Here is a 25,465-nt window from a genome sequence, read left to right on the forward strand (position 1 = left end):
CCGATGAGGCAAAGGGGTAAAAATTCAAGCTTAGGAAAAACAAAGGGTATAAAACACCGAGGATGTAAACACCAAGAACGTATAAAATAAAGGATGTAAAAAACAAAAGTATAAAACCGCATGCTTTTCAATACTGAATTATAATGTGCTATACTTGTTAGGAAAAAACGGGCTGTGAAAAGTGAGTACCACGATTGTCTCGGTGTTTGCAAAGAAGGAAATAACATGTTGGCATAAAAAGAAAAAAATATTTGTTGACAAATATCAATGTAGTGAAAATCCATCATAGTAACGTGCCAGAATAGTAAAAAGACTCCAATTAAAAAACGTGGTTGTTGTAAAATGTCAAGAACATGAAATGTCGTTGTGAAAGGAGCTGAAAACAATATCCCTTTGGAGTGTTCTTACAGAGGTAAGTATAATGGCCAAAGAGGACCCAGATGGGGGAAGTGGGTGGCTAAATTCAAGACAGCAGGGCATCGCTGGGTTGCATTTGCCCTAATTCAACTAACACCCTGTTTAGTCATCTCAATCCTCATATTTGTTTACCTTTTTTCTGCCAAACTCTGCTCCTTTCTGTTTTCAGTTTTTTGTGCTTTTAATCTGGTGCTTGTTATCTAGTATTCAATTAGAAAACCTAGGCCCTTATTTATACTTTTTTAGCGTCGCATTTGCGTCGTTTTCTGACGCAAAAGCAATGCAAACTTACAAAATACAATTGCATTTTGTAAGTTTGCGCCGCTTTTGCGTCAAAAAGCTGCGCAAATGCGACGCTTAAGAAGTATAAATATGGGCCCTAGTCTATAGGAAGACAGAGAGCATCCAGTCTGTTCTTGTCTGTCCTTAGAGCAAACGAAAGACACGCCATGAACACTACAAAATAATTGTTTATTTCTCTTTACTTTTTTGCGGGTGCTTTGCTCATTATAAAACCAGTGCACACCACCATTAGTTTAACACATTCTGCATCCTCTCGGAAGCAACATCTGTAATCAGGGAGACCAGTATGCCAAGGGCCTTGTGGACTGAGTATTCTTCTTGACCCCGGAAGATATGGATGGGCCCCCACCAAGAATCTGCCATCATGTCCTGAAAAGCGTTGTCATAGTCCAAGAAATGTCCACTGTGTACCTGGAAAGGTAAATGCTTGGACTATTCCGTCAAATGTGAAATGTGTGAACTGGTGCCGCATCTGTGATGACATCAACAGTCTGATTAATCGTAAAATATATAATCTCGCCAGTGATATTACGATGATGGCATTATTTATGTCACCTGTGGTGCTGTGTGTGATACGACATGATGAACGAGTGTCAATGGTTGTGTCGCTGCATATAGCTGCAGAATGTCTTTGTGTTTTTAGGGTTTTATATCAAAACTTTATTGTCCTTTCCGGTGGGGTTACTCGAATACATTTTCTTAACTTTTTTATCCATGGGCTATTTTGTCATATTAGTAGAGAACAATAAATGCCCTTTAACGAAGATTTGTCATTTAAAATGTAGAGTTATGTAATGGTGTACATTGTCCACTGGTACCCTAGGGTCTGAATACATGGCACGGCCAAGGTCCTGCTCTGTGTTCAACACACTTGCTCTCAGTACCTGCATGGCACGACCTAGAGCCTTACCCCTTGAGGACTTGGAGCTGGGCATGGCCTTTGCCACACCATCTGCCTTGTACCCTTATCCACAGTAATTCAAGGTATGCCTTGTGGCCATGCCTTTCATCTAGAACCTGTACCTGGGGTGCCCACAGGGCAATGCTTTTGTCACAGTTTGTGGAGATTGTGTGTGGCCTTTAGCTACGATCTCTTCCTTGTTCATATAGCATCAAAAGTTGCAGGGCATGGCCTCTAATCTCAGGACACTGCAAAGCATGTCTTCAAGATGTACCTACTTTATCACCGGTAAGAACCTCCAAGCGCCTCTGCCCTTCGCTACATATGTAAGGTATCTTACCACTTCCAGGACCTAATGCGTGGAATCTAGAATCACCACCACACCCAGCCACTATACACATAGCCCCACTGCTTCCTAGCTGGACTGGCCTGCATATTTAACAATACACCCATATATCAATACATACATATCCAAGCATTCGTACATAATAAATAATTCCAAATCATTGACTGCTGACTACAAACAGGCAACAATCCCTACTCAAGCACCACAAACCACAGAAAAGAAGAAGTGGCCTTGGGTGGCTACAAGCAGCACCATCAAGAAGAGGTAAGGGAGTCAGGAACAGACTCGTGGTTAGATGTACAAAATCCTTTGGGGGGCACAAGTTCTCCAGTTTGGTGTTTGCGACTGCAGCATGTGTTTTGCCATGTACCATTAGGAGTCGAAAATGTTTTATCGGCTCCTAAAAAGGGTTTTCTACAGGATACTGTGTCGTGGGCATCGCTTCGCAACTGTGATTCATCTTTCAGGGGCATCAATGTTGTTTTCGCTGAATTCCCATCACAAACCATTAAAAGGCAAATGACTCCAAAGCTGGGGTGGTAACTTATTCACAAATGGGAAGTTTCTCCTTAACGCCCCTTCCCCTTTGGGAACTGGGGTAAACATTTTAGGGAGGTTAGGCTGTTGTTCAGAGGACCACCACTGCCAACTCTCACTGAAACCTTTCTAAAAGATGTTTTTTGAAAGCATCCCTATTTTCTTTGAGGAAACCAGGCTGTTTTATTACAAAAATGTTTTAGTTTTGAATTACAGGGATGATGCTCTACTAACTCTTGCCGGTCACCATCCCTGTGATTATGACCAATTGGCGTAAGTTACAATTTGTGACCCTCCTCATAATATTAATTAAGTAGGTTGGACTGTGATCCATTCTGATTCAGGCTTTTGCGAACTGATCGGCTGGCAAAGTTAGATACTGGTCTTAAAAACACTGGTCTTTTTGCGATCAGCATCTTTGCACATCTGACTCCATGATCGAAGGTAACCACTTCTTTTATACGTTTTTCCCCCCAGATCCTTGTTTTTCAACCATTCCTATCAGCTGGAATCTGTCTAAGTAAGTTATCATTAAAACAATTTCAGCCTCTGGGCACTTTTATTTAAATATTTAAATGCGTTTATGTAAACAGTACTAGTTTCTGTTCACTGATATGCTTGACATGTGCTTGTGTTTTCTATTAACATTACAGCCTTAAAACTGCTGTGTATGAGACCTTTAAAGCCTTTTATTAAAATATAAAAATAAAATATCAACTTTAACTGAATAGTTAAATTACACTAGTGAAGAAGTGGGACAATGGAGGAATTCTACTTTCTGTGAACACCTTGTTTCGTTACTAACCTAAGTCCTGATGATCTCCACCATGGAGCTTTCCACTACAATACTGAAGTTTTAATATCGACCTGCACTTATATCGACTCCACTATATCTCCTTGAAACATATTGTCAAGATATGTAGATGTGGATTTAAGAACAGTATTTCTATACTTCCCTGTATAAGCTCATCAGAATGCTAGTCAAGCAGTTAATATTGTGGACTCAATATAGGTGCAGGTTGATATTATGACCTCAATATTGTGACCATCATTTCAACAGCCCACACTTGCACTTGATTACCTCCACAATTTGCTGCATCATCTAGCTTACTGCTTCTCCTATCAGCCACCAACTCTGCACATAAAAATGATTGCAGCATTCAGTCAAGCTGAAATAACATCATGTTCCCATTGCATATATGTGCTATTCCTTCTAGCACTAAACCATACGGTGTCAGTTACATAAAGGTTTTGTGTGACAATTTGGAATTGCATATGAGCATCACAAATCTCCACCTACCATCATATACCATATTGAAAATATGTGCCTTAGGGCTAAACTGAAAGTTTTGTTCTAGTGCAGATCTTTGTGTGTTATTTTGTGTAAGACTGCTGCTGTAAGGATTGCTTTCGTAATGTTCAGTTGGTGTCACTGGTAGTCAGTGGAAAGCTTTCACAAATTCAGATCCTATCCTATCTCTGGATTCCCATGATGTGTGCAGCAGTGTCACTAAATGCCACAACAACATTGAGTTCCTTATCATTAGTCCCTATGTTACAGAATATTGGCCAAGGTCCAGAAAATGAACACATGCTTCCCAGTCTTGGAAGTTCCACTTCATAAATAGGTTCTCTTAGCTATGTATAAATCAGTGGTTTGTTCTTAGTGGGGTGAGGATGTCCAATGACATGTTTTTCTGTTCCTCCGTAGTGTTAACCATCCTATACCCAAACAGATCCATCTCTTGCTTGCAGATCGCTTGTACCTTTTCCACATTTGTAAAGTTAAGATTCTTTCGCCACTGTTGGGCAATTTTCGCAGAGTCGCCGGATAGGGGTAGGAAGTTGCGTTCCTTCGGTATCTCACTATGGGTGATATTTTGGATCCATGACTCAAGCTTAGGTGACATATTGAGGCCTACAAAACTGTACCAGTCTTTTATATGGCCCACTGGGTTATTCACCAGGTCTTCATAGCGCACCATTACATAGCGATCCTTGAGGAAGTCAGGTGGGTTCTGTATGGCCGATTTATATATTCTTACTTGGGCTGCACAAATCTCCTGCATGACATGGAATCTATCAGCAAGTTTATCTTTGGTTCCTGTTATTGTTTTATCATCACGATACAAGCCTTTAAAGTGTTCCCGTGATAGGAGAACACCCCTAGGGTCACGCACCAAATGGATGATCTTCAGATTCAGCTGTGGGTCTTTCAGAAGTGGGTACAAAACATTTAGGTCCATGATCCTGACAGTCTTCAGCACAATGTGACTATATGTGTTGCAGGTTTCCTCCACCATTGGAAAAGATATTTTGCCGCATCTTTGGAAACACATCTCCCGGTTGACGATATCTGATCGGTTGAATGCATTGCAGGCTGGTGGGGAGCATAGAGCCCGGCTGTCATGCCACATAAACAGGTCTGTGATAAACTTGTAACGTTTAATATATGGTTGAAAGGTTGACATGTCACACATGAAGATGGATCTTAGGAGGTCCCTCACAGGCATCTGGAGAAGTTGGAAAGACTCATTGGGCATGCTGGCCCACACATGCCATGTAGGTTCTATCAAGTAGAAAACATTGGGGTTCTGGTTGAAAAGCTGACCAACAAAGGAGGACCCTGACCTCCAAGAGGTGAGGATGAGGATGTGTGTCTTGGAAGGTCTGTCTGAGATTTCACATGGCTGCCTGCTGGATATCCACATCATGGTGAGGGTGGCGAAAATGAGAAGACCAATTCTCAGAAAGAAGATCATGCGAAACATCTTGGCAGGATTCTGCAGAAAGGAGAACCATTTAATAAGTTATTCTGGATAAGCTATGTAGTTGGATATCAAGACTAAATCACTCATGCATTTATTCATACATGTCTTTATCAAATGTCACAGTAATAGCAGAAGACAAGGACAGGACAAGGATAATTGGGTGGAAAAGATACAAATATTTATGAAATTATTTTGATATGTCTCATATGGTGGCAGTGAGCAACCTAAGCAGTGTTTTGGCACCATATCGCATCTCAACAAGATTGATAACATCAGTATTGTAAATGAAGAGACTGCAAATGAATTCTGTAGGCATTCTGTAGGCAGAGGATTCTGTTAGTACTTACAGATTCTATCTGATCTGGAACAAACAGTTGTTTTTTTAGATTGACTAAATGTCAGAGGAAACGTCTTCATCTATGGATCAAATATATCAATGAAGCTTAGTCTAGAACCATATGTAGCCCTGCAATGTAACCTACCAGTAATTCATCTTTGATTTAGGAACACAGATGAATTCCAGATTAGGGACTTATTCAGTAGCATCTCGCGGGGCAGAGCGGCTGGTGGTGGGCGGGGGGGAATAATAATAAAATAAAAATAAAAAATAAAACAACATACCTGCGCGCCGTGCCTTGCCGCTCCTACATACCCTCAGCAGGCAGCACAGGCTCCCAGCCTGCCCTGCGGCCAATCCTGACATTGCTCAAAGCAGCATTAGGATTGGCTGGAGCACCCAGCCAGGAAGACTAGGAGCCTGTGCCGTTTCTCTCCAGCCCGGCAACACAGTGCCGGATTGGAGAGATCACAGTCAGAGACGGCCGGCCATACACACATGCGCACTGAGGGGAGTGCATACTGCACTCCCCTTATCCCTATCATCCCCCATGTTCTGCCCCTTTAGCAATGAAACGACAATAAACATAGCTTATTATCATTTCGTTGTTAAAGGTTTGCAGCAGCTGGTGATGGAGGGGGGGGGGGGGAATGCTCCTCCGCCATAGCAGAGGAGCCGTCCCTGGACTTATTTAGAGTTTGATGGCAGTTCGACTAGAACTCCACAGAAATGTACTTCTTTAAATGATTATTATGTTTATTTCGGATTGAAAACAAATCCATAAAACCACAATATCGATAAAACCAATATAAAAAGATCATATCTGAAATACGAGTTCATATTCATTATAGCAACGAATCTTATATAGGACATTCTCAAATTAAAACAAATAAGAAAACATTACTATTAAAATCATTTTGGACAAACTAACATAAACACATTCTAAGGTTCCAATGCCTAATAAGTCTTAAAAGATCTGCTGAAACTTCAGTCACACTATTATTTCGTAAATCAGGTTAGCCTTTACTATAAATTCATTTTTTGATCTCTGGCCAGTCACCAATGTCGTCAATTATAAAGGTGGGCACAATTTTTCAGCCATTCGATAAAGTGCAAAGTGCAATGAAAAAAAAAAGAAAAAAAATGCAACAAGAGAAGAAGGAAGATACACATCAGCCATCAAACTAAATGAGTATAGAACACATGCCAACTCACCTGGAAAGTTTGTGATTAGATTGGCATTATTTTTCGCTCTATAATCCATGTCCTGCCCAGAAACTTTTCAACTGAACCTGCATATAGTGGCCTAGGATCAGACCATATAATTGTCAGTGCTATTGCATAGTTCCTTACTCCTAATTGTAAGCAAACTGGTTAAATCCAAGTCAATCTCGGGCGCATATAAGCCATGCAGGCAAACAGAACGTGGGCTACACTTTCATTGTGGATTTACACTCTTGCCCTTAAAAAGACTAACGGCCATATTTAAAGATCTCCATAAGGCAGGTAGAGAGATAGGGATCTCAGTGCTTCCAGCTGAGCTGCAGTTAAAGTTGCACCTCTAAAGCGCTTCAGCTTTACTGAGTGGCTATCATGTTTAATGCAGCCATCCAGCATCAGTGTTTTTTGGTTTTGAAAAAAAAAAAATCTCAAAACATTCAATGACAAATTGAGCATTTTCTCTCAGTGCGTGAGTTATTTTTTTCCTTTTTTGTTCTTGACCACCAGTTTTTCCCTGGTGCTCCTGAACAGGAAAAAAGAAAGTCATAATTTAAAGGTTTAAGTTTTCTGCTGGCAGAAAGATGACCATGTGCCTGACTAAATAGCGCGGACAAACCAAGAGTTTGACTGACAAACAGTCACAAAATGACGTAAATGCCTCGCAAAAAAGTTTAAATATGGGCCTTCGTATTTTAATATGCACTCTGGTTTTCTACATAGGAAGGCTCGGCCAACCACAAAAATTCCTTTTTGGGCCTTATCATTGTAGTGAGATAATAATATACATTTTCAATATGACCCACTCTTACCTACTGTGCACCCTACCTTGTGGGTTACCAGGCACACTTGGGGTGACTTATTAATATTTTAAAGAGAGATTTCACCTATCAAACAGGTAGCACTGCAGGTCCAACTGCAGCAGTCAGGCTGCACAGAGTGGACCGGAATCCGTGCTTGCACTGCCACTGTAGTGGATGGCGCTATAGGTGCTGCAGTCCACAAGTAGCAATTCAACTTGCAGGCCCTGGTTGTACTTTCTGCACCATATACAATGGATTTACAGGGAAGTTAAAGGTTACAGTTGGGAATAAGACAATGTAACCCTGCTTAAAGAGGGAGCACAAGCACTATACTACTGGTTAATATAATTATAGTGCACAGGGTTTAGCAAATTGCAAAAATCCAGGGTGCTCGAGTAGAAAAGCTGGATTTCCTAGAGTGCTTTATTGCACGCACAGCTAAGAGAACGTTTTTTGGTAAAACTCATTCTAAAAAGGATTGTGCAGATAATTATTGTGCAGATCCTTTATCCTTAGAATGAATTCATCGTACATGAGAAGTAACCCTTTAACCCTAGTCTGCTTCTGTTATCTGAGATGTACCTACTGACAAACAGCATGCCTCTGTGGCATGTAAAACTACCAGTACCCCTTGAATGTAAAAATGGCAGCAGAATTTGCCAGCTTAAACACAAAAGTAGGCCTTTGAATTTTGTCACCAATTTTATACAAGTCAAAAGGAAGACCTCCAGATTTTATCAAACCCTTTCACAATGGATACAATCAGCTCTACTGACTTTGGTAATAATACATTATTTAACATTAGATTTCTCATAATAGAGCTCACAGGATTTGTCATCACTGCATTTCACTACATGCATTTGCACAATAAGTGACATCACTGGATTTCCCATCATCCAGCTGCACAGGACGTGGCAACACTTTATTCGTGATCATCTTTCTGTACCTCACTTCCCCTGCCTTCTCAGTGCTTCAATCCATTTTCCAGGGCCTCTCATTCCTTTGGGCCAGAACCCCTGTAATACAAGGTGGGGATTTCCAATCCCCGCATGGCACCCATATCTAGACAACACAGACACTTATATAACCTCATATATATCTCAATAACTGCCACACATTCTCAAATGATAGAACTCCCACTCCCACTTATGCTCTTTAACACTCATTCCGCAGTACTCCTTGTGCCAGAAATTACAGACCTATATTAGAGAACCATTTTGTGGAGTATTCCCTCAGATCTTTGCCTTCTTACGCTCAAGCCGTCTTTATTGGTCCAAGGACTGTATGCACTTTACTTATGCTAACTGGTGATAACATGCTTGTGATTACTTTTCTAACACTGGTAAAACTGACATACACCTAATTGTCCCATTTAATTTACTTTTCTGGCATTAGTATATGGTGCTACATGCACCTGGGCCAGTAAATTAAATGCTACAAAGGTACTGCAGCACTCATTGTGTCACCCACTGAAATAGCACTGGAAAACATGTCTCCAGGCCTCCCCTGCAGCCTGGATATGCAGTTATATGCTACAATTTCTACATGGCAAAATAAAACGTTAGTCAGGCCTATACTTTCATTTTAGTACTTATAACTCACCCTAAGGTAGGACCTAAAATTCAAGAGGGCAGGTTGCATGGTATTGAAAAAGTAGGATATGTCTATTTAATTTTTTACATGTCCACATGCCCTGGCATCGAACAGCCTCACACGCCGTTTTTCACTGTGGTAGGAGTAGCCCTGCCATAGGAAAATAGTGAGGTACACTATACCAGCATAAATGGTTACATTTACTTTGGGAGTAACTTCAAAAATGGTTCAAGGACTCATTTTAATAGTAATTTAAAATCCAACTTGATGGTCAAGTTAGATTTTATATTACTATTTTGACAACAACACTTTTAGAAAAATGCCTTTTTCCTGCCTAAGACAAAGGGCCTTTCTGCAGCATACAATATCCTCTGACTGTTGATGGTTCCATTGTGGTGAGCTATGGATTGCTTTCAAGCAGTCGACAAAGGGTGTGGGTGTGGAGATGTGAGTAGGATGTCCTGCAGAACTGTGCTGAGACCCTTCTTGAGCTTCAAAGGTTGCCTACCCTGTCTTACTAGAAGCGTGGCTTCAAACCTAGTGGAAGTGGGGCTGCCCCAGAACTGGTTTGGAGTGACCACAAGGGAGAGTTTGCCAAATCATAGTAGCCACACCTCTGTGTGGGCACATGGAGCTCTGATCGGGGGAGAAAGGTTCTGCCATGTTGTATTTAAGTAGAGAGGGGCACTATGGGATAGCTTACTGTAAAACACACAGTAAGTGCTGCAAATGTGGGTAGGATCACCCCAGGGAACGTTTACCTCAGTGCTTAGGAAATGTACAGGAGTTTTCCTCACCCACAGACTGGAAATGGACATAAATGTAGCACCCACAGAACCCACCTTAGATCACTTCTGGACCTGTAGAACATGGGGAGAGGACTGCACCTCCTCTCTGCGACCTGAGAAGAGCCTTGAAGACTGGACCTGCTCTTTCTTTTTTACTGAGGACAAGGAAGTGGACTTTAAGAGTCATACACCTGACCTGCTGTGTGGGCTATAGGGACAAAACAAACACCAACAGGCCTCTTCCTGCATTTCCTGCTGACTAGTACCAACAGGACCTTCCCGACACTTCAGGTGGCCTCTGTTGGAGTGAGTCTTGACCCCCGGTGCTGCCTATAAGGTCCTGAACCTTTGGCTGGTGTCAAAGTGTACTCCTCTTCATGTTTCCTAAAACCTAGGACTCCCAAACATTTTGCCAACTCTTTGCTCAGAGAATTGATGGAGGTCCAAGACCAACCTGCCATGCGGATCTGATGAAGGTGCCTCACTGCTGGGCTAGATTCAGGTTGCTCCTGCTATGCTCTTCTCCATAGCAGCAAATCCGATTCAGCGTGACATTGCGGATACGGTATCTGGCCTTGTGGAGCCCACCTTGGTTAAAGCCTGCAGCCCTGCCCTGCTGGAATAATCTTAGCTCCAAAAAAGTGACTGAATCCAAATATAGAAATCTTCACTGGGAAAAAAGTATCCAGCCATCTAGGGACCTTTTCTGGACACAAAATTTAAATGTATCCTGCTCCAAGCATTCCTGCCACTAGAAATGGCCCAGCGGTTACACCACAATGTCGAGCCTACTTCATCCAAAGCCTGTTGCCTTGCCTCACTGAGGATTTCTGACACCCATCCCTAAATCCGAAGGTAAAGATTCTCACCGGGATGAACCTAGTCCATGTATCAAACCCACTCTACATCACAGCCAGCCATAAACCTTCCCTTAGACTGGTCAAGTACAACCAGATGACAGTGATTGGCGCTTAAAGCTTTTAAGAGATACTGTGAACCTTAAACATTAAAACTTCACAACTCTAGTTCTATCGATTAGATTTTTGTTGTTGTTTTATTTATTAAGATGTACTCTATGTTTCTAAATTGGTCTGGGATTTTTCTTGTATGTTTTTCACTCTATTGCTGTCAGAATACTGCATACATATTTTATACATTGCCTCTAAGTTAGGACTGCTTTCTGGCAAACTACTGGTTAAGCACAGGTTTATTTAGTGACATTTGAGTTTCATCCAGACAAGTGTTTTGATTAATTGAAGTTAGCTCTCACTACTTCCCTTAAATAATACTCTAATCTCTTACAGGATTCAACCCTTTATCATTACAGAAACATGGTTAACTCCCTCATCTTTGTACATCCTAGTCATACTTCATTCCACAGATTACAGCATCCAGCATGTGTGGAATGCACACTTCAGAAAAAATGCGACCTTTCTGACATCCATGAGTCTTCTTGGTCTTGCACCTTAGGCAAGCAAGTAACACCCAACTCTTTGAAGCTGCTGACATGCCATTTACCTGTCTCTGCAACTTTTACTGCCATCTCATCTACAGGCCTACCACAAATTCTCACAATTCCTCACCACCTTTTCAACTTGACATGCACACACCACCATGTCAGGAGACTTAAACCTTTGAGACGACACAAGCACAAAAAACAAGAAACACACTCTTCAACATCATTGACACACTCAACGTGTTAGGGCATGACACATAACCAACACACTCCAAAAGCCACATCCCCAACCTCATCATCTCAATATCGCCAGTAATCTAGTGCAAACCACTCATGTCTCTGGATTGAACCAGCCACTTTGCTATCTCTATCTCCCTGCTCATTGTGCTATCAACAAACCAAAATAAACACAAAAGACAAGACCAACCCTTGTACCTTCAGCACCCTGGTATTGATGACAATAAATGATCAACATGCATACAAGAAAGAAAATGAAATAAAAACAGAACTCTTGTTGACCTAATGATAATGAAGTTCCTACGTGCAGCAGACGAACAGGTCATCAAATCAGCCAAAGCAAAGTATTATACCAACACTATCAATGAAGCTATCAACAGAAGCAGCATGCTTTTCAGGAAAATAAAACACTGTATTAACACTCTGCTAGACTCAACTATTGAGAAAAATGCAATGCCATCAACCTCTCCTTCAGTGAACAATACCAGACCAACAGGATCCAACAACACCAAGCCTACTTAAACTCTTATGCCCATCCTTTACCATAGAATCTCACAATGGTCAGCCATCAAAGCCTTATCTCTTGCAAATCCCACCGATATACTGAACTCTTTGAAACCCACTTCTTTTGAAGATGATTTCTTATCCTCATCCTTCATCAGAGCTCTCTCTGGGCTCACTTTTTCACCCCTACTCCATATTGGTCAAGCTTCCCTCATTTAAGGCATCCTTTCAGAAGATCTCAAGACAGACCCGGTTTTCACACTCCTAAGAAAAACTTACAATGGACCCAGATGACCTCACCAAATACTGGTTCTTCACTCACCTACAGTTCATCGGCAAGACCATTGATCTTCCAAGATCACATCCATGCTAACTTTGTCCTGCATGACTACCAGTCTAAATTCAGATAAAGTTGCAGCATGTAAACCTCTTCCTTACACATCATAGCTTCCTAATCACAGTTCAAAATGACCCAGCCTCCTGATATTGCTGGGCCTCTCAGCTATCTCTAACACAGTTAACCATCCCATCCTCATACACAGCCTAGAGTATTGAATGGGATTCACTGGCAATATTCTCCTCCTACCTTTTCAACCAAGATCAGTTTCTTTCAGAGGGGCACCTTCAGGTTCCAAAATATCCCCTTAAGCTGTGGAGTCCCCCAGTATTCCATACTGTCTCATAACATCTTCAACCTGTACATGAAGCCACTGGATGTGCTACTTGCAGACACAGCATCAAGAGTTACCAGTATACTGAAGATACACAACTCTACTTAAAAGTCTCCTCTGCTTCAGACGGACATTCAGTGCCTCAAATACGGCCTTCACATCATCCAGACCTAGTTGTCCAGGGAATACCTAAAGCATAACCCATGCAAGACAGAATTCCTATTATTTGCCTAAAACAACACATAAGAAATAGTAGAAACCCCGCTCAATGACATGAATCTAGATGGTTTCAAACCCCTACTTTCACCATATGCAAAGTCAATTTGATTCACCCTGCACACCAACCTCACTCTCAGTGAGCACATTGCCAAAGATGGCCAGGACCCAGTTCTTCTAAAGAAAGTGAAACCTTTTCTTTCAGAAAGTGACTTCAGAACTACTGTTAAAGCCCTTGAACTCTTGAATCGCAGCTGGATAGTGGTAACGCCATGCTCCATGGCTTCCCAGACTTCACAGATGCGTGCCTTAAAGGCATCCTGCGTGCCACAGGACGTCTCATCCGGGGCCTGAAGAAATACGATCACATTATCCCTATTCTGATCGAACTTCCTTAGCTCCTCTTGGCGACTCACAGCATCTTCAAAACCACCTGCATCACTTACAAGGTGAACTTGACATGTGCTCCTGCTTATCTTGCAAACAAGCTCACCATCTCTAGTGGTTCTTGTCACACCCTCAGCTAGGACAGCATCAGACTGCACACCAAGAAGTGTAAAAAAGAAATAACAAGGCAGCAGGCCTTTTCTATCTACACACTCATGATCTGGAACAACATCCCTGTCTCCGTAGGGAATGACCTGACACTGCTCCAACTTAAGAAATAATTAGACTTACTCCTTTAAAGGACGCTATATTGCAATTCATTTGCCATTTACAACTCAGCTAACTTTCCTTTCACATGATGATTGTATTTTTTTATTTCGACCATGTACAGTGCTCACCTACCTTTTCTCTAGATGTGCTGTATAAACTACTGTGTACATACTTACCCTAAATACATATATCTCACTAGAAAGACAAGGCATAAATAAAGTCAGACTCAAGTTTACTTCCTAAGATGCTCTGAATCATTTGCATGTTTTAATTCCCTTCATTGTAGAGTGGCTGGCAACCCTTCTGTAACCATTACTGTTGGAGGTGTCCTCTTCTCCAGGGCACAACGCATATGTCTGGCCCTGTCAGGCAGATCAATCAGGTGCCCTTCTTCACCTCAGCCTCTGTCCCCTCCCTCTTGGAAGCCTCTGAGGTGTATATTTTCTTCTTGCACTGGGAGTCTTCTGGGGCATGCTGCTGCCCTCCAGCAGGTGCCCTGAGTGGTTGTGCGGGTGCCTCATTTACATTTACATTTGTCTTCCCTCAGCAGCGCAACCCCTCTCTTAGAGGCTATGCTAGTTGGTCAAAGTTCTTTGTCCTTTCTGCACATCCGTGATATCCTTTCCTAGACAATGTCATCCTGCAGGGAATTCTTCTAGAACTCTCTCACTGTGAGTTGGCCTACTCCCTCAAGGCAGATTTAACAAGGCTTTATTCAGAGGTTGGCAGGTAAGACATAGTGAATGTCCCATACAGTGTATAGGGTTCCTAAGCAAATTTTTTTAACACCTATATGATCCCGCTAGCCAACATTCAATCTTTATAAAATCTTCTGGTAACTTATTCCACAATCTGGCTCCTTCCTGCTGCACCGATCAACCACCTACAGTGTTCCTGTAATGTGGGTATATTGCAAAAAGAGGGTCCCTCACCACACTTTGTAAAATTTGTGTGTATATATGACTACGTGGGCTCCCGGGATACCAAGGTGAGGGGGGTTGCTCCTGTATGTTTTAATTCCCTTAGTTGTAGAGTGCTCCATAATGTTAGTGGTAAGCAGAAGGTGCTCTCGCCTCACTTACAGTATGCCGGTCTGCTTTGGCTTTGTAGTTTTGATTACACTTGAAGGCAAGTGGACAATTTGGCCTTCAGTAAGTCATTCCCATCAAGGAACTTATGGGCTCTGGATAAAATGTCAAATCAGTTATCAGAGGTCAAGACATACCCGAGAGGGAACAGACAAAGGGCTTAAATCACGAACGTAAACTTACACTTTTGTAGAAGTTTACGACTTTTAGGTATTCACAAACCATTCAAGAACTATACTTATGTGTGCGGAGTTGTCTACATTTGGAGACTCCACAATCATAGCAGAGAACTCTGTACACATAACTATAGAGAGTTTTGAGTCATAAAACTCTGCACATAGCTTGTGAATTGCATTTTGTAGTACCTTTTGTAGTAGTACATAACCTACTACAAAGTGCAGTTTGTGAATCAGGTCCAAAGACTTTTGGATAAATGGCACAAACCTCATTGAACAAACTGGTCTGATGCCTCCTCATTTACTATGCAACCATTACCACGCAATACCTTTAACATTCAGTCATTATCATTCAAGTAAGAACCACACAGGCCCTTTTAGGAACCGAGGGAACACTGGGCGTTTTAAGCGACATGTACATATATTTCGTTATGTCATTTAAAAAATAAGGGGTTGTTATGTTTTTAGGGGCCATGGATGGATAAGGAGTACCAAGCGGGTCATGGTATGTATAATTGTAAGGTACACTATCACTGGCAAGGATTCTCATCTGTACAGCAGGTGTATGTGCCTATCCCTGCCTTGGGTAGATTGGTTAATTGAAAAGCCAGTTTCTTGCAGAATTCAAGAAGAAAGGAGGAAGCGCTGATATTCAGAGGCAGGTCGTTCCACACTTTAGGAGCGATAGAAGAGATCTGGGGCCAGATGTAGGTAGGTTTCCGTTTGCGAGTTGCAAATTGCGAGTCCCAGCGACTCGCAATTTGCAACTCGCTAAAGGAAATGCAGAAAGGTGTCTCAGACCCAAGGGTAGGTCGCTCCCCCTGCCGCTGCAGCTCCTCCAGCTCCTCCAGGTTCCTGAGTTCCTGAGACCCACCTCACAGTAAGTACCCCCCACCTCCCAGCCCCTCGCCCTGCCCTGCGCTACTCACCCTCTCTCCTGGTTCTTTTCTTCTTTTCTTCTTCTCTGTTCTTCCTGCTCGCTCCTCATCTGTAATCTTCTTCTGTACTCTTCTTCTCCCCGTCTTCTCTCTTCTTCTGTGTGCTTCTCTGCCTCTCCTGTAGCCTCTCTTCTTCTTCATCTTCTTCTGAGGTCTTCTGCCTGTCTTCTGCCTTCTGTTCTTCGTATCTTCATCTGTGATCTTCTGCTCTTCTGTGAACTTCTGCTCTTCTGTGTTCGGTGTTCTTCTGGACTCCCGTTCTTCTGTTCTTCTGTTCTTCTGTTCTTCCGGTCCTCTGTTCTTCTGTTCTTCCGGTCTTCTGTTCTTCTGTTCTTCCGGTCCTCTGTTCTCCTGTCGCCTCTCTTCTTCTTCATCTTCTTCTGAGGTCTTATGCCTGTCTTCTGCCTTCTGTTCTTCGTATCTTCATCTGTGATCTTCTGCTCTTCTCTGAACTTCTGCTCTTCTGTGTTCGGTGTTCTTCTGGACTCCTGCTCTTCTGCTCTTCTGTTCTCTTCTGTTCTTCCGGTTTTCTGTTCTTCTGTTCTTCCAGTCCTCTGTTCTTCTGTTCTTCTGTTCTTCCGGTCTTCTGTTCTTCTGCTCTTCCGGTCTTCTGTTCTTCTCTCTTCTGTCTTCTATCTTCTGTCTTCGGCTCCTCTGCCTCCTCCGTCTTCTTCTCCCCGCGCCTGCCATCCTGCTCCTGCCTCATCCCCCTCCCTCACTCGCCTCCCCCTCTCTATCACCCCTATCTAACCCATTCGCTATCTACCTCCCTCTCTCCTCCTATCCACCTATCTCTCTATCTCTCTATCTCACTATCTAACTCCCTCACTCTCCACCTCCTCCTATCTACCTATCTCTCTATCTATTTCTCTATCGACTTCTCTATCTATCCATTTTCTCTATCTATTTCTCTATCTCTCCCCCCTTCCCGCCACCCCCTCTATTACCTATCTTCCTATCCTCTCACTCTAACTCTCACCCTAACCCACCTCTACAACCCCCCTCCCCTATCTTCACAACCCTACTCCTATCTCTCTCCCTAATCTCCTAAACCTCCTAACACTCACCCCCCTCCACCCTTAAACCCCCCTCCCCCAGCTCTTCTCACTCTACCTGTCCCCCCTCCCTCGCACTTTCCCGCCGCGACCTCCTGCACGCCCCCGCCCCCAAGCTCACATTCGCCCCCAGCTGACCCCTCCCACCCTCCCCCCCCCCTACCTCATATGGCGGCCGCTGCGCGACCGCGCCGCTGGCGCGCCGGAGGCGCACCAGAGGCAAGCCCGTCTGCGCCCGTCCGCGCCTGCAAACACGTCTTCTTCAGCCACACCTCCGCTCTACACTGGACCGACCACAGCTGTGTCCACTTCACATTCCGACGCGAGACCCGCCACCTCCGCACTCAACCCATCCCTCGTCGACAGTGGAACAAGATCCCCGAAGAACAACTCTTCTCCGCACTCGCCGACAACCAACCCACCCTCACCACCGACCCCAACGACGCAGCCCTCAGCCTCACAAACTGGATCTCCAACTGCGCAGACAACCTTGCTCCCCTCAAACGCACGCATCGACAGACCAACACCAAAAAACCTCTCTGGTTCTCTGACACCCTCAAAGAATCAAAGAAAACTTGTCGCGCCCTCGAGAAGGCCTGGCGCAAGGACCACACCGCTGACAACATGACCGCCCTCAAGAACGCTACCCGCGAACACCACCACCTGATCTGCGCTGCTAAAAGGAACTTTTTCACCGACAGACTGGACAACAACAGCCACAACAGCAGAGAACTCTTCAGCATCGTCAAGGAGTTCTCCAACCCCAACGCCAACGCCGTCACGCCCTCACAGGATTTGTGCGAATCCCTCGCCACTTTCTTCCATCGCAAGATCAGCGACCTCCACGACAGCTTCGAACACCACCGAACCCGCACCCCCGGCCATTACCCTCAACAACTGGACCCACATCAACACTGAAGAAACCAAATCCATCATGAACTCTATCCACTCCGGCGCCCCTTCGGACCCCTGCCCTCACTTCATCTTTAACAAAGCCGACGACATCATCGCCCGCACCTCCAGACCGTCATCAACTCTTCTTTTTCTTCTGCTACCTTCCCCGAATGCTGGAAACACGCCGAAGTCAACGCCCTACTAAAGAAACCTACGGCTGACCCAAGCGACCTGAAAAACTTCCGCCCCATCTCTCTTCTGCCTTTCCCAGCCAAGGTAATAGAGAAGACCGTCAACAAACAGCTGACCACCTTCCTGGAAAACAACAACATGCTCGACCCTTCACAAACCGTATTCCGAACCAACCACAGCACGGAAACCGCCCTCATCTCAGTCACTGACGACATCAGAACCCTGATGGACAACGGTGAAACAGTCGCCCTCATTCTCCTCGACCTCTCGGCTGCCTTCGACACCGTCTGTCACCGCACCCTAATCACCCGCCTCCGCTCCACCGGGATCCAAGGCCAGGCCCTGGACTGGATCGCCTCCTTCCTCTCAAACCGTTCCCAAAGAGTTTACCTCCCTCCGTTTCGCTCAGAACCCACCGAGATCATCTGCGGCGTACCTCAAGGCTCATCACTCAGCCCGACACTCTTCAATGTCTACATGAGCCCCCTCGCCAACATCGTTTGCAAGCACGACATCATCATCACCTCCTACGCCGACGACACCCAACTTATACTCTCCCTCACCAAGGACCCCGCCAGCGCCAAGACCAACCTTCAAGAGGGTATGAAGGACGTCGCAGATTGGATGAGGCTCAGCCGCCTAAAGCTGAACTCTGAAAAAACGGAAGTCCTCATCCTCGGCAACACCCCGTCCGCCTGGGACGACTCCTGGTGGCCCACAGCCCTCGGCACCGCACCGACCCCCACAGACCACGCCCGCAACCTCGGCTTCATCTTGGACCCTCTTCTCACCATGACCAAGCAAGTCAACGTTGTGTCCTCCGCCTGCTTCCTCACCCTCCGCATGCTCCGCAAGATCTTCCGCTGGATCCCCGCCGACACTAGAAAAACCGTGACCCACGCCCTCGTCACGAGCCGCCTGGACTACGGCAACACCCTCTACGCCGGGACCACAGCCAAACTCCAAAATCGCCTGCAACGCATTCAAAATGCATCGGCCCGCCTCATCCTCGACGTACCCCGCAACAACCACATCTCCGCACACCTAAGACACCTGCATTGGCTCCCAGTCAGCAAAAGGATCACCTTTCGACTTCTCACCCACGCACACAAAGCCCTCCACAACAAGGGACCGGAATACCTCAACCGACGCCTCAGCTTCTACGTCCCCACCCGCCTCCTCCGTTCCTCTGGCCTCGCACTCGCTGCCGTCCCTTGCATCCGCCGCTCCACGGCGGGTGGGAGATCTTTCTCCTTCCTGGCGGCCAAGACCTGGAACTCCCTCCCCACCAGCCTCAGGACCACCCAGGACCACTCCGCTTTCCGGAGACTCCTAAAAACCTGGCTATTCGAGCAGCAGTAACCCCCCCTTTCCCCTAGCGCCTTGAGACCCGCACGGGTGAGTAGCGCGCTTTATAAATGTTAATGATTTGATTTGATTAGACACCTTCTGCGACTAGCTATGGGGTCGCAAAGACCCACCTCATGAATATTTATGAGGTGGGTCGCAGTTTGCGACCGCGTAGCGAGTCTAGGCACTCACGGGGATGGTGGCCTGCTGGGAACAGCAGACCACCATGTCTGTGACTGCTTTCTTAATAAAGCAGTTTTTTAAATTCTTTTTGCAGCCCGTTTTCCTTAAAGGAAGTTTCGGTTTTTTCAGAGTAGGCAGTGGTCCATAGGACCACTGCCTGCTCTGAAAAAATATTTTTTGGGGCATTCACAAAGGGGAAGGGGTCCCATGGGGAACCCTTCCCATTTGCGAATGAGTTACCATCCACTTCAAGTGGATGGTAACTGCGAGTTGATTTGCGACCGCTTTCGCGGTCACAAATCAACTCTACATCGCGATGCGGTCGCAAGTAGGAAGGGAACACCCTTTCCTATTTGCGAGTCAGAATCACATTTTGCGAGTCGGTACCGACTCGCAAAATGTGTTTCTGCATCGCGTGAGCCCTTTTGCGCCTCGTAAACAGCGTTTTTCGCCGTTTGCGAGGCGCAAAAGGCTACCTACATCTGGCCCCTGGTTCTGTGTTCAAGTGGGATGTGTGTGAGTGGGAATCCTGCTGAACTGAGGTTTCCGGGTGCTTGGTGGGAGGAGATGCAACTGTTCATTTAAGGTGGAGCATCAGTTGTGTAGTGCCTTTAGTGTTTAGTGTTTGTGTGAAAAGTTCTAAATGAGTGTGATTTGTGTATTGGGAGCCAGTGGAGCTCCCTGAAGTGTGATGCAATGTGAGTGCAATGTGGAAAGTTGTGTTGTATGTCACAACAGCAGCAAATTCTAGATGAGGTAGTTACCTAACATCAGGACCACTGGAATTATGCGGTAGAAGAAGGCCAAATTATAAGGCATGGTTGAGAAAATTATGCAGAAAGAAAAAGGTGACTTACGCTGTATAATGCAGCACATTTTGTAATGGTATTACTTATTTATTTTCTCATTTTTAAATTTGCTAACCCTCTCTGGGCACTGGTTGCACCCCACTAGTACCAACTTCACACCCAAATATAACATTAAGCAACAGAATGGTGACCAGTACAGCTTTGCAAAGAGCCTTCCACCACGAGACAATACATGTCACTGCATTTTTAGTAACTTCTGAATCATTTGAGCTAGAAGCAATTTTTTTGTTAAAATCTGCAGATTATGAAGCAGATAATGAATTATGTAGCAAATGCACAAATCTCTAATTATGCAAAAACCATTGCAGCCACACAATTGCATAATTAAAGTGGCCACGCCTAGCATCCAAGTGTGAGATCATCTGACATGACATCTGATTGAATGCGCCTATGATGAATGAATTTAAAGAAAAACCATGCCATCTTGGGCAGGGACTTGCTATAAAAGACAGCCCTGCCCTATGCACATTGCACATTATCCTCAGTCATCCAGGGAGATAGAAAGCATGTTTGAACTCCTGTCATCAAGGAAGAATTTTCTAAGGTATTTTGAGCCCGGACTGAACTCCAGGTAAAATTGCTCTTGTGCTACCTAGCTCTTAAGCTCTCCGACGATGATTCAAGTTCAAGACTATTTTTGATTTTAAGATTGAAAAAGATCTTTTTGAGCTGCATTTTGGGGTCAGGGCCCACAAAGACTCTGTATTGGTAAATGCAAACTAACAAATCTAAGTTCAGTCTCAAGCAGTTCAAATTTTAAAAGGTTACAGGAATAAATCCATAATAAATTAGTTTTGTTTTGTTTTTGGATTTAAAAAAATAATTAATAACATAAGAGAAATATCTCCTCAACACTGGGAGCAATTGTTCTTGACAGTTCATTGGAACGTTATCCCTAAAAATCTGACTAATGTAAATAAAATCAAAGACAAACTTCATTTCATTTTATTGGAGATCAAGAGACCCCTCTCTGCTGTGAACTTTGACGCGCCTTTGAACAATCCCTGCAGTATGTCTACAAGAATGGTTCAAGAATATTTATTATTCTGAAAAAAGAAAACTTGTCTAGTTGAGGTTTCATTGAATAAGGACATGTTTATATTTTAGGTATAATCCAAGGTGATCCTAATAGCCGAGGAGTTTGAATTAAGGATTGAGCCAACTAGACTTCTCTTTACAGGTGAAAAGCGTCTGGGGAAATATATAGGGAGATGTTTGGTAATTACTGGAACAAGAGAACACCATTTCTAACAATATTGCTTTTGTTTCAGGTCTCCTTCTCAGATATTCCATACCATAATACCCTTCTATCACCTGGCCACAGTAATGATTTAGGCTACAATGGCATACAGTTGTGGTTCTGCCTGGAGGTGGACTCTTTTGAGCATCTCACTAACTCTGAGGATTTGAGAACCATGAGGTTAAAGATACTGGATGGTTCGTAGTCTTCTGCTAAGTTGCTTGGTAATTCAGTGAAAAGGGTGTTCCTGTAATCCAACTTGCTCGCAACTAGGGGGTGAGTGACAGTTTTTCTTGTGTTGCTTGGGAGCCACTTAAGATCGTCCTCAGGATCTTCAGCATGTGAAAGCATGATACAATGATAGCATTGACTTGTGTAGTCATTCCCAAGTTGCTGTTGATGATGATTCTGAGATTTCTGGTGATGGATCTTGGTTGTGAGTCCATGTTTTACCAGACACCAGTTGGAGTTCTATGGCGAGGTGTTCTTACCAAAGATCTCTACTTCTGTTATGGTGGTGTTAAGCTTCAGACAGTTGGCTTTTATCCAGTTAGCAACTTCAGTCATGCAGGCAGGAAACCTGTTTCTTATCTTGAGGGTCTTGCCAAGTTGGAGAGTTTGGGTTGCGTGTCATTAGCGTAGGAGAAAGTAGACGTGTATGGATGACGCTGGCCAGAGGAATGGTGTATGCATTAAAGAGGTTATAGTTATCTCATGCAAGTATAACTTGTGCTCTAAAGTAACTATAATTCATGCGCCGCCATGCTCAGTGTTGTCATCAATGATGCGATTTCAGAGGTTGCAGTGATGTTATCAATAGCATCATAGAACATGTGATGAGTGATGTAATACTGGAGGTAATTAGCAGTGCCACAGGGTGGAAGCACATAACACTTACCTGTCCTGCAGGGAAACCACAATGAACCTGGGGGTTGGGTTCCTCGGGTCACCGTCACTAAGCCTGCTCCAGCTTAGCCAGGTCAAACTCCCCAGCTCAACTTGTGGACCCTGCAAGAGACATGATGTATAGGATTTTAAAAGATGCAAAGCAGGGAAAATTGCAGAAAAATAAAGCAAATCAAATTGACCTTTGACTGTGGGTGGGTAGCGTACATGTAGCTATTGTATGGCACTGCACAAACACAAGTCTCATTGCTGATCACCTATGTTAGAAATTGAGGTCTCTAATGGGTAGTAGTTAAAGTAGGGACTACAATGATAGTCAGGGTAAGTGACAACAAAATCCAAATTCTCCTATGCTCATCCTCTGGTAGCTTGGCACAGAGCAGGCAGGCTTAACTTAGAAGCCAATATGTAAAGTATTTGTGCAATAATTCATACAGTAGCACAGTGAAAACACCACAAAAAGTACTCCACACCAGTTTGGAAAAATAGCTCATTTTTATCTGAATAAAATAAGATAAAAACAACAAAAATCCAATATGCACAAGCCAAGATATCACTTTTTAAAAGTTTAAATGAGTCTCAATCCTTAGGAATCAGTGGTTATATCCTTGTAACACTCAGTACCTGGGATGCTACAAAAATAACAACAAATGGGCCGAAGAGGAGGAGATGCACTGGAAAATAAGGCGCAATGTCAGATTTCTCAGAGCGGCACAGATGATGTCTCTTTTTTTTCCATGCTGCAAGGTGATGAGTTGATTTCCAGGAGCACAGCCTTGGTTCCTTACTGCGATGCAGGGATATTTTGACATCCAGGGATGAGGCGTTGAAAATCCTTGACACGCTGGTAAAAGGAGCAGGCGCTGCTTCGATCCGGTAGGCGATGTGGCAATTTTTTTACCACAAGGCAGGTGCTGCGACGATTTTTGCAGGCTTTGCATCTATTTTCCAATGCTCAGGGATTTTTTTCTCTGGGGTGAAGTCTTTGTGGCCCTGAGGCATCAGAAAAGTAGGGAAGCAGGGGCTGCTCCTCCGCTAAGGCCCAGGAGCGTTGCTCCACTGGATTGTGGGGAAAGGAAAAATCAAATGATAATAACTCAATGTTATTATCATTTTATTTTTCCTGGGAGTAAGATGCGGGACTGGGCTGGAGGGAGGGGGCTGCGGGAGAGCTTTTGCTGCACAAAGTGCAAATGTCTGTTTGGCCGGCCACGTTGGGCCATCCAAACAGATGTGCGCACTTTGAATGTTCTCTTCCCGGTTGATTTACACAGCTGAGGGGATAACATGCCCAGGCTCCCACTCCCAGTCTGAGCGGTGAAGCAGGCCGCTCAGACCAATCACAACGCTGCTGTCAGCAGCATGGTGATTGGCTGGGAGCCTGTGTGAGCCAGGAAGAGGACTGAGTAAAGACAAACTTATCTCCCCAAAGGGCCTCTTTGATGACTGGAGAGAGGGACCGTGCTCTGCTCTACCCACTTTTAAAATATCTGCCCCAGCGATTGAGGTTCCTGAGGTCTCATTGAGGCTTTGGGAGGGGAGCTGTGGTTTCACCCCCTAATATTTTCTATGGATATTGGGCTACCCAAAACCTCTCCAACCTCTCCTTAAATTGCTGCCAGCCTCTCTGCATTCACAGCTGGACTAGAGGTTTCAAACTTCTGGTCACCTTTGAATGCTGCGCTCACCCCAGTTCTTGAGAAAAATCCAGATCTCAATGGGGAAGCTACATATTTAATATGACGAATTGTTGTGTCTGCAGTCCACCTGGCGCAGACCCCTTTGTATCTGCATGCTGCCTAGTGCCAACTGAATCAAGTGCACCATTTTACATAATTTGGCGACTGTTTTATGCCTTCCTATACCCTTACACCATTGTTCAATGAGGACTCCTCTCTTGTACATATGTGTTTTTTTTCTTTTTGAATTAAATTTAATTTGTATTTCAAATATCAGTCTAAAGCTGTGGGCCCAAGAAAAATGCTATTCTGGCTGTTTTTAAAATACTGTATTTTTTTCAAATTAAAAAAAAAATAGATTGGGAGTTCCAAAGGTTTCCCGACTTTCCCTGAAGGTCTGTTCTCTTTCAAAGCAACGGGGCCCGAATACAAGGCTGGCGGTCTCAAGACAGCCAGACTTGCGGTGGTGGTCTGACCACCGCGGCTGTGTTGGTCTGACTACCACATTATGAGGTTGGTGGGCAGACCCACCAACCTACTGCCATGCCCGCCAGGATCAGTGATCCCGACAGGCTGACGGCGGTCCTGGTTTTCATCTGCCAGGGCAGCGCTAAACTCAGCGCCATCCTGCTGATTACAACCTTGCTCTCTGCCAGCCTTTTCATGCACCCTTGAAATGCACATGCAGACAGTGGTAATTTCAAGGGCTCTGGTGCACCCTACGTGTGTCAGCATTGCTGCTGGCTCAATTATGAGCAAGGAACAATGTTGCAGCACCTTTCCCACTGAGCTGACGAGGGGGAACCTTATTTCCTGCCCATCAGCCCAGTGGGAAAGTTGTAATAGGGCCGGTAGAGAGACCACCACCTCGCCAACAGTCTCCTCACCGCGGGTCTTGCGGTCGGGTTTTCAACCGCCATACTCGTACTCAGGCCCTTGGTCTATTTTTATGGCACACCCTTTTCTGCTTGTTTGTAAATTAAATTCAATATGGGGGCGTCCCTCTCAATGGAGTGTACTTATAAACCCAGGCCCTCTCTCTTTTAACTTTATTCCTAGTAAAAATAGACCTGTGTCTATCGGCAACAAAACTGTAAGTTTACCGAGGGTCCGATTTGTTGGTGACATGTGATTCAAAGG

The 25,465-nt window shown here is 44.4% G+C and overlaps 1 protein-coding gene across 3 annotated transcripts in view; it reads right to left on the reverse strand.

Annotated features, from left to right (window-relative positions):
• Nucleotides 1-25,465, reverse strand: part of LOC138299200 (carbohydrate sulfotransferase 5-like) — a 114,705-nt gene that overhangs the window by 46,152 nt on the left and 43,088 nt on the right. Inside the window, exons 2-3 of one of the 3 annotated variants that reach the window (XM_069237306.1) lie at nt 22,639-22,748; nt 803-5,287 (exon numbers count right to left, since the gene is read on the reverse strand). In XM_069237306.1, the coding sequence (XP_069093407.1) occupies nt 4,154-5,275 (1,122 nt within the window). In that variant the 5' untranslated portion in view covers nt 5,276-5,287; nt 22,639-22,748 and the 3' untranslated portion in view covers nt 803-4,153. Of the gene's footprint in view, nt 1-802; nt 5,288-6,827; nt 6,915-22,638; nt 22,749-25,465 lie in introns of those variants that run through there. The other 2 variants (XM_069237307.1, XR_011204720.1) reach the window with 2 other exon arrangements.

The sequence above is a fragment of the Pleurodeles waltl genome, chromosome 6 (genome assembly GCF_031143425.1).
Source record: "Pleurodeles waltl isolate 20211129_DDA chromosome 6, aPleWal1.hap1.20221129, whole genome shotgun sequence".
NCBI classification, from domain to species: Eukaryota; Metazoa; Chordata; class Amphibia; order Caudata; family Salamandridae; genus Pleurodeles; species Pleurodeles waltl.